At 30.8% G+C, this 11,006-nt stretch overlaps 1 protein-coding gene across 1 annotated transcript in view; it reads left to right on the plus strand.

Moving 5' to 3' along the window:
* Positions 1 to 11,006, plus strand: part of Smp_154440 (protein kinase) — a gene marked incomplete at both ends in the record, with an annotated part of 71,393 nt that overhangs the window by 46,510 nt on the left and 13,877 nt on the right. Inside the window, 3 exons of the mRNA XM_018793881.1 lie at positions 266 to 336; positions 6,673 to 6,803; positions 7,843 to 8,233. Of these exons, the coding sequence (XP_018648349.1) occupies positions 266 to 336; positions 6,673 to 6,803; positions 7,843 to 8,233 (593 nt within the window). The remainder of the gene's footprint in view (positions 1 to 265; positions 337 to 6,672; positions 6,804 to 7,842; positions 8,234 to 11,006) is intronic.

The raw sequence follows: 11,006 nt of genomic DNA on the forward strand, positions 1-11,006 counted from the left end.
ACATAGAAATTTTTAATTTACAAATATCGATCTACCTAGTAGTGAAATTTAAACTAGTATTAAAAGTTTCAAGATATATATGTATATATACATACTGCATCCAAATAGTTTGCATAAATGAACGGATACTGAAGCATACACATACCAATGTACAAAGTAGTATGGAGACAATTATCAGAGTTAATCTGTGTAATCGAGACTGAAACCAACGGACAAGCTAAGATTTTATCATGGGATAATAACAGTAATAATTCAAATCAATCAGATGAAATACAATTTCGTGTGAAAATCTCTCCTAATGAAGGACTATACGCTCATGCTGAATATGAATTCGAGGTTAGTGATATCAATGATTTTAAAGTGTTAATTAGTAAGATATTAATTCTTTAATAAGGCTAAATGTATTAAGTTTTTCATAGTTTGCATTGTTTTCACGTAGTACATGGACCTTTCATTAGTTTAATGTTTCTAGTTTATAGGATAACCTCATTATACGTACTAGTTTATCGTTCATTAGTCAACATAATTATATTATTCACTTTTTCATATTGATCTATAGAATTCAGTGATAATATCTTTCAATATGCTACTAGGCTTATTATTATTATTTAGTTGAACACATTAATATTGGTATAAAGGGGCACCAGATACATATGCGCCACACAAATCTTATTTGATTTATGTGAGGGCTGTGATACTGCCCAGGTGCCCAAACCGAAGCAGGGTTACTAGGCTAAAATAGTTTGAATATCATGGTGAATATATCAACTTCATTATGATTATGATTGAGTCTTACTAACAAGTGTTAGATATCTCAAAAATTAGATTTATTATTTTTTCGTTGATTGTTTTTTTTAATCTCCAAACACAAGTTAATAACTCGTATTGATGTTTTATTCGGAATACATTAATAGGGCTAAAAATTAATAAAACATTGAGTAAATTTTTTTTGTACGATAGAATTGTGACAAATATACATATGAGCATAAATGTTCAATTTCATTAATTTGATTAGGTACAAAAATACGTAATGAGATGAATCATTAAACTGTTGAGTATGTATGGAATTTCTGAAATGTATAATTTTGTTTTCTTTGAATTCATGTAATATTAATTTTATCTGTAAATATTGATGTATACCAGTATGGAGTTGTGGAGATTCTTGAGTTTTCGATTGAAATCATGAACAGTTCAATGTCAGACCACCAATGAAAACCTTGATGCACTGGACAGCTGTTTCGTCCTAATATGAGACAGTGCGCATCCACAATCTCGTACGCGGGACTCAATCAATAATTTATACATATCTATGTTATATCTCGAACTTGGATTCTTAGTATGTCGCGTAATACTTAAGCACTTGAACGCTAGAACCCTCCCAAGTCGCAAAATCAGAAGACAAGTAGAAGGAATGTTATTCCAGTGTCAAATATAGTACAAAAGTTTCATGTATTTATAGTTTTTGACTGAGGGTAAATCATCATTTCGGATATCCAATTGGCCCATAGGGGGTCCTTCTTATCCATTCAATCGGGAAGCTTCACGTCGACATTCTAGAATGTTCCTCTAGCAGTGATTGGATGGAATGTCTTCGACTCTTTCTGGGCTTCTTGAGGTTTCCTTGAGTTTGCAAACGAGCCATCCTTAAACATTATATCAAATTGCTTGAAAAATAAAAAAGCGTTTTGATATGAAATATGTTAGGCTTCATTTTCCAGTCTTTATGATTTCACTTAAGGTTAAGTTGATGTATCTTTGAGTTACTAGGATAGTTAAGTAAATTTTTTAAAGAGACCAATATATGACACAAGCTATTTTTTAAAATAGTCTTCGTATTTTTTTCAAGTCAAGTAGCTTAGTTTGTTGGACGAAGATTGATACTTAAATACCAGAGTATTTTATAGTATTATTATTCATTACATTAAAGTTACAAATTAATCTTAATGATTCTATTCTTTGATGTATAATTTTTTAGTTTTTGTATCATATCATCCTGTTTGTTTTTAGTAAATTCAATCGAATAGATATCATTATTATATAAGAATAAGCTTAAATTTGAGATTTATTATAAAAGCAATATCAAATTATTTATTTAATTTCCTTACCAAAATGTATTTTAAAAGTACTTTACGAAGAAAGGAAAATGAAGATGGCAAAATGACACCTTGTATGTATTACTTTTGTACACAGAATTGAAATGTAAAACAATGAATCACTAACACCTCTACAGTGCAAAGGTTGATGATTTGTGCTTCCTTCGAACGCAGTCTTTTGAGCGTATAGGTGACTTTGAAGAATATATCAGGTGGGTCACTGTAACAAGAATTGTGAAGGTATTCTAGCATTGAGGTATTGATTGTTTCACATTCTAATTTCAAAAACCATGCACGATAATGTTCAGAGATGCACTTAGGTAGAGCTCTCTTTGTAAGGCTGATGTAACTTACTCCGAAAATAATTAATTTGAAAGTAAATTAATAACAAGTTAATGTCACAGTTGAAAAAGGTTCTGTAAATCAAGTGACCTTAGTTGAAAGTTAATAACTAACAGCTATAACTTTCAGCGTATAATCAGATCAACTAGTTACTAGTTGAGGAAATTTTATCTTACTGTACCAGCTCATTGTCATTTTAGTGACTTTCAATACAATTATTGAATTGTCTCTCATAAGTATCATCCTCCACAAATATATGTCAGTTATTATATTCAAGTTATTTTTTCTTCACTATTTCATAAGAATTACTTCAGAGTTGCTAACTAAGATTAATACGTTTATTGAAAATGTGAAGGACGGAACAATTATTTTATATTTCAATATCAATTATAATTACACGTATATACATAATAATACCGTATCGTTACTCGTATATTCTTTATGCTGATAGTTTATAATAAGTTCTGTATTAATAGCTTTCAATAATTTACAGAAAAATTGAGAAAAAAAAACAGTTAATTTCATGAAACTTCTTCAACCCATCATAAAACTGACGTATTCAGTTCCATAATTTCCAATATTTTCAATATTTCAATACATATTACTATATTTTTATAGTTGAAAGCATGAGTCAATCAATGAGTCAAAGCTAGACCACCAAGGAAAACCTGGAAGCTTCAATTGACTCATGCTTTCAACTATGAAAATACTAAATCTTCACAAAATCCCTTCTGAACACATTACAATATTTGTTTTATTAATTTGTTCATATTTCATTCATACACACGTATAGGATAATTAAACTTATATAAACAATATACTGATTATTAATAAATTATGAATATTTTATTTGATTATTTTTTTAAGAATAAATATCTCTTTCAAATCATATTATCTTTGTAAATTAATGTACTTTAGGTGCATATTCACTTATAGTAATGAAATGTAGTTATCTTATGGCATTTCACATTTATGCTGCGAAAAAATGTAGATCATTAGATATTTTAAAATATTTTATCAAGATTAAGACGAAATGGTCATTCAGTGCTTTCAGGTTTTCCATGATGGTCTAGTTTTAATTGACTCATGAGCTTAACTATTAAATTACTATAATATCAATAAAACCTCTTTCTGAGATTTGTATTTGTATTTGAAAACACACTGATTAATCATGGAAGTTGTGAGTTTTCATAAGTTTGACAAGATTTAAATTTTCATAGTTGAAATCATGGGTCAATTGAATCCAGACCACCATCGAAAACCTGGAAGCACTGGACGGCCGTTTCGTCCTATTATGGGACTCCTCAGCAATGCGCATCTACGATCCCGCACTCGTAAGATTCGAACCCAGGACCTACCCGTCTCGAGCCGGAGCCCTTAAGCGGTAGACCACTGAGCCGTTATCCAACGGTGTTAATGTCTAACTTCAACCAATCCACGATTTTGAGCGATCGTTCACCAATTGTCTTCAGTGAGTTGATATCTCTACAACAGACTTGGTAGAACTCCACTGGAGATTTAAATTTATTAAGTTTTGAATTTAATTGAAAGTATCAATCTCGAAAATATTACCTTAATAGTATTTGATTCCGAAAAATATTTATGTTCAGTACGTTAATCTTTCTAATGATTGTCTATTCGAGGTAAATCACTGATGTAAATTGCCTTCAAATAAAAAATCTCCACAACCGCCCCCCCCTTGCTAATAAAACATGAAGTAATTCAACTGCTGCAGTTACTAAATAAACAATCTTAACCAGTCTTTATTTACACAAATTCAGTTATTTGTTTCAACTTTGTATCTTACCCTATATCTACATTGTCATGATAATGCGAGTTTGATATATGGAGTAGGCGTTAAGCCTGATGGTTTAGTCTTAATTTCATTATTGTATGAAAGACCTATTTGATCCGAATCGTCCAGTCTGTCATGTTTTAACTAATGATTCAATAATGTTTATTTATTCGTTGAATATTTCGTATGTAAGCTAGTTATCCTACTAAAAAAAGGGTTAATTCTCCTGATTACCGATCTTGTCGTTGATTTTGGTCCATTAAACTGTTTGCATCGGTTATTCGGTCTTGTGGATGGCTTTCACTGGACCATATTGTATTGTTACATATTATTAGTCTGTCAAAATCTTGTTTTGACTGTCCTAAAGCAGTGCATCATTCCTTAAACTTCTAATGTACAACACTGGGTGCACAACTCAGTTAAATTGGTTCCTTATGATCATATTACATCATTCGATCCTGATTTCGCTTATTTATTAGACAATCTCTAAATGTCCTTCTTTAATTGAATCATGACCCACAACAGAATGCTAAATAAGGTGGATCCATACATTTTGAAAAATTTCACGAAAAACTGCTCAAGGGAACCAGTCAAAATAACACCACAAATGATCGAGATAGTAATTAAAATTCATATATCTTAGTTTAGGTCCTTCAATTGACATAACTTCATTAACTTATGAGCAGAAACGAGTTTCAGTAATTTTCATCATAAATTGACATGAATTAAAGAACTATTAAAAACTAAGAAAATTCTAATAGCTGATTCTTACCAGTTTAAGAGATAAAAAGAAAATATGACAAATTATCCTCATACAATTTTGCTTATTTATAATAATTATGAGTTTATTTGTGACTTCCTGAAGTTATATTAGAACAGTGACACGTGGAATTAACATTAGTGAAAATAGGACAGAAAATCTTGTGCTTGAATTATTTGAGAATTTCGGTATAGGTTAATTTGACTGAAATTGGAAATAAGAAACATAAAATTCTAACCTAATTATCTTAAGATATGGTTTATACTGTGAGACCAGATTCTGTTTGGCCAAGTCTTTTGTGTTATTCATAAGGAGTATTCTCAAGAAGTTTCAAACCATAACGAAGCGAATTCAGTTAATTTTAGCGCTTAATGATTCATCAACTACTATCCACATGTAAAAATCACATTCAGAAGATATGATGATTGCACTCAACTGACTTATTAAATAATAAATTGTCATTACAGTTTTAGAATCCTTAACAAGCGACATTTCTTTTCTTCCAAATTTGCAGACTTGTTAGTAATGAGAAGAATAATTCAAACAACTCGATGGTTATTTAAATAATATATCAGCCTCCAGATAGATGGTTTGTGAAATATTGGATACTTTTTTCAGCGTCTGAAGTCCTACCTTCCTTGTTTTAATTAGAATAATTTTATTAAAAAAACATACTTGATATTCAAGTGAATTCTAAATATACTACTTTAAACCTTAACTAAAAATTTGATATTTTCATTAAAATAAAAACAGTAGAATTGCCATGAAGTACATCTTTCTACAAGATGTGAATGTCACTTAACTGGTTCAAATAAGGTAATGATTTTTAGTCAGGGAACGCTAAATAATTTGATTGATTGTGTGCTTTTTTTTGAGGTATACTGTACACAAGCTTTGAAATGCGTCGTGGGAGAGACAGATTAGACTCAAGCGAAATTCAAATTTTATTTATTGTGAAATTTATTGCTTAGTATCAGATAAAAGTGACACAGTTGTTTTTTAAGCTTGACTAATGGATCACTTCTGTGTAACCACTTTTCTTTATCAATCTATTTCTATGTTTAGTCTAATAAATCATATTTTTAGTTTCATAATCTTTTATTAAATTACTGTTAAAATTCATGTTACGCTTGAAGGTAGCATTTAGTTTCAACAACTTGATGATATGTTTACCATATAATGAACATTCTCTCAGTAAACACAATGTTGAGACTAGTAAAAAAGAATACATTAAAACGATTTTGAACAATATATTAAAAGCTCAGATTTGATTCCACTTTTTTTCAGAATAATTTACGACCTGTGGTCTAGTTCTGCTACAGAGACACATTTAGAGCTTGACAACTCCGTTAAACAGTATAAAATTAATTTTCCGTTAGAAAATCATATTAGCAAATGAATGTATAACTCATGTAGATTTAAAAGTTAATAATTGGAATTTGAAATGAATCTGTATATCGTGACCTTTTGATAGATGAATGATTCGCTTTCTCACTATAGATTACTTAAGCCTAAATCTGACTTGCCATGTCACCTTGCGACATCATGTCATCTATTCGCTCCATATATCAGCGTAATTTATCAGCGAAATGGTTGACAAAGTAATATGTATGCCTCTGAAAAGCGACTTGAATTTTCTAATGGTAGTAATTTATTTTGTTTACGTGTACTTTTTTTAAAAGATCATAATTCGTTTGGAACATTATGGAGAAACTCCAGTTGTTCGTTGCATGAGTCATATATATCATCCAAATATTGAAGATTATGATATTGGTGGAGCTGTTTGCCTTAATTTACTTAATAACTGGAATATGTAAGTTTCGAATACTAACTATTACCATTATTCTAAATAGCTTTGTTTGTACACTAATTAGCTATTAGTTGTTGATAAACACATGTACGTATTTTTGTAATCGATTTATTTCTTTTGTGGCGCAACTTTATAATTTTGAGGTTGAAAGTGTAATAAGGCTACATTTTGAATAATACGTAACAATCCTTTTCAGAGTTATTTTATTCACGAAGTTTCCTTGGATGAAAATCAATGTTTTATAAATGAATGATCGGAAAAACGTTCAACGAATTAACCTCTTTCACTTTGGGTACATTTTCATCCAGATTGAACCAAAGTTCTCCTGTCAATTTGCGTCTATGACACAGGTTTTGTGGAAAATACTTTACTGTCTTTTTGTTCCCATTGAATCATTTTCATTGAAATGGGTTTCTACTTGTTTTCGATGCAAAAGGTTTTTCTTTCCGATGTCATGGTGTGACTGGCTTCAAATTCTTAACGTCAAATAAATTACACTTCGACTTTGAGTCCCTCAAATGTATGACGATAGTGTATTGCCATTAATAGAGTCATATCAGGACTAAGGAATAAATAAAATAGCACTAATTACTAAGTCGACATCAAGTATATAAACATTTTATTTCTGTGATAGGACAGTTGTAGCCAGGTTAACGTGGAAACTATGTTTCAGGCTATGACATCAACCAACAATGGTCTGACGTCAAGAATAATATAAATGCAGATATACCATCTTGACTAATGCAAATATGCGTAGGAACTCAACTAAAGATTACCTATCAATGAATTAGAATCAATCAATGCAGCTTGAGTATTTCTTGTCATATCCCAGCCTTTCCGCCTATTTAAACATATAAATCCTTTACAATAGAGAATAATATATGATAAGAACAGCAATATTTTGAAAAAGTCGAAAAATCCTTAGGTTTTACATTTCAAGTTAACAATACTGGTATTAATAATAATTGTAAATGTTATAAAACAGTTTACTTTGATTCTTTTGTTTTTTATGGTATCTTCTCTCTTTTTATGGTTAAATCAGCGGAATGGGCCTTAAAGCTATCATTAATGGTTTACTGTTTCTATTCTATGAACCTAATGAACAAGATCCAATTAATGAGCACTTTATTATTCCAGCTGGATCTAGTTTTCAACAAGCAGTTATCGAATCGTTACAAGGAGGCAGTCATCCCCATTATTCGGGACTACCAAATAAAGCTTGGTGTATTTGGCATAAAAAAAACAAGATAATGGAACAACAGGATTCAATGGAAATTAATGAGAAAAATAATAAACCACAAAAACATCTAAAAGATAACTACAGTAAATATCTTGGATGTAATGAAGTTATTGATCAACATCTACATGAAGAAACTGATTGTGAAAATGCTAGTGACCATAATAAGAGTCCATCGATTTCATCAGAGAAACAAGTATAAATCACTGTTAATTTCATTCTGTTTTTGATGTCAGTAGTTAACTAGGCTTTTATAAAACTAAGAAGTGCTCAATTTTAATAAAATAAGTGTATTTTTTGTGACAGTCTAATGAGTAGCAAATTATATATCTGACATTTTCGGACTTAATCTAAGCCACTTCTTCAAAGTAAATAAATAACCGAAATAAAATTAACCGAAGTTTGAATAGTACAAAAGGAAACAATACAGAATATTTTTAGCACAATCAAGATCATAATAGGTCTGAATATGTCAATGTCAAGTTATTTTTGGTCAAGGTAAATTTGTATGACATGTTATTGTAATAATTTGTGCTTCTGAAGATGGGTATGAAAAATGTATACATTTGTAATATGAAGTACTGGGGCTGAAATTCAGTTTGTGTGTGCAGATTATGTGAAAAGTAAATAGAGTTCAGGTTTGGCGAATGTTCAGACCTTCTTTCCTATTGAGCAGAGAGGGATTTAGCATTGTGTGAAACGTTTCGGCTACTCGCCTCTCTTTATAGTTGGAATAGCCTTCCTAAATTATTTTGATATCTTTAGTGATTATTGAAAATAGAATGTACTGCTATTGTTGATTTATTCTGTAAATTTTCCAGTTGTACATGTTTATTCGGAGGTCTTCTTGTGTAACTTCCGTGTTCCTTGGCACGAGTCGATATCACACGGGAATAGTCCCTAATGTAGGACACATCACAATCGACACAATTTAATCTGTGGACACAATTTTGTGTCGAAGTTAACAAGATCTTATCTATTGTTCGAACCAAAGTGTTTCCTAGAATGTTGGTTGTCATATAAAAATCTTTAATTTTGTACGTTTTCAATATCGATTGTAATTCTTTTGTAGTACGTTCGCTACTCCATTCATTTGTTTATATAAATACTTTTGAAAGTGAATAGTGTGGAATTCAAGCATAGTTTGAGGGATTTCATGATTGGACTAATGCTTAGGTGAATCTGCTGGATAGAGTAATATCATTCTCTAGTAAACTATTAACGAAGTCTAAACATCTATCATTTGGAATGCTAACGTATAAAGATATACCATCATATTAGTTAGGAATAATATATTTGTGAAATCTTAATGTCTTACATCAACTCGGCGCTCAAATACTGTGAAACTATTCGCTCTAATTTAGACGAAAGTTCTTATATATACCATCATAGTTTACCACTTTTTCGTTCTTGTTGGTGGATAACTCCTAGAACTTTGATTTGCATTCGTATGAATCTTTTACGACATTAATTGGGTTGTGTTGAAGTGGCTTCAGTATACTACTTGGATATTTAGATAAATCATATGTGAGAGTATTTATTAGGTCCACTATGGGACTTAAAGAAATGTCAGGCTTGTGAGCTTTTGGTAGCCCATAGAAATATGATGTGGTGTTGGATTTATGGTAATAAAGTAAACCATACGGAAACGTCAATATATGGCTTAAGTTCTTTCAGAAGTTCACTTTTCTCTGATTCAACTTTATTTTCAACCACTTTTAAATTCTTTGAATTAATCTCTAAATGTGGTCCCGTTGATAAATGATTAAGAGCTTTTTCTTCATAGTCGCTTTAGTTCGTGGCCACTGTTGAATTCCCTTGGTCAGCTTTGGTAATGACAATCATTCTGTGTTTTTGCAATGAGCGCAGAGCTTCCCATTCTTCTTTGGTAACATCAGGTGTGTTTGTTATTTCAAGATGTGAGTTGTTTCTGGACGTAATATTTGCGACTGCCTGTCCGAAAGTGTTTCTAGAAACAGTTCTAGAACTAGAGCGATTTACAGAACACTGAGAAATGTTCTATGTAAACTAAAGTCTAGTCCTCCAACCACATTCAATATATAATTTTCTACTTATTAGACTATCACAAAAAGTATATTTATTATTAACGATCTACCCAGTGATCCATTTATTTCAAACTATGAAGTAAAACCTTAGCAATGATACCTAAAATGATCAATTTTACATAAATCAATGATGTTTTATTTGTTATTCATCTTAATTAATCTGTTTCATACTAACATGTTTTTATTTTGCAATCAACTAAAAAAAATTCATAGTTGAATGTTCTCTTCTTGATCATCATTATTACGAGTTAATGATGTGATCGATTAATCATTAAACATTTAATGATCTAGAACAAAATCATTTCTCTTTTTCTGTCTTTTATGACAACATTCTTCAAAATTATAATCCAGTTGTTGTGTAATATTAAATACATTAGACTAAATGGTACTACTCTTAACATTGCTTAGCTATTTAAGGTGAAATAAACATGATAAATTTAAATATACGACTTTTAGGTAACATATGCTGTAATATGAGGACATTCTGACGAAGTAAATTTCGTTGGTGTTTTCATAGAAAGTATGGAGTTTATATGCAAACAACAGATTATTTTTTGTCTAATTACATAAACGAACATGTTCGTTATTTGAATGTAAAACAGTAAATTGAAGTGTTACTTAATCTCCAGTTAGTTTCAAAATATCAAGGTCTTATCAATGAATAATATGAAAAAAATATCAAATAATTTTATATGGTTGAGATCATGAGTCAATTGAAGCTAGACCGCCACGGAAAACCTGGAAGCACTGGATGGCCATTTCGTCCTGTTGTTGGACTCCTCAGCAGTACTCATCCACGATCCTGCCTCGCGAGATTCAACATTAACACCGTTCGGTTCCGACTCAGCGGTCTATCGGTTAAGTGCTCTGGTACGAGACTGGTAGACCCTGGGTTCGAATCCC

This window comes from Schistosoma mansoni, chromosome 1 (assembly GCF_000237925.1).
Source record: "Schistosoma mansoni strain Puerto Rico chromosome 1, complete genome".
NCBI classification, from domain to species: domain Eukaryota; kingdom Metazoa; phylum Platyhelminthes; class Trematoda; order Strigeidida; family Schistosomatidae; genus Schistosoma; species Schistosoma mansoni.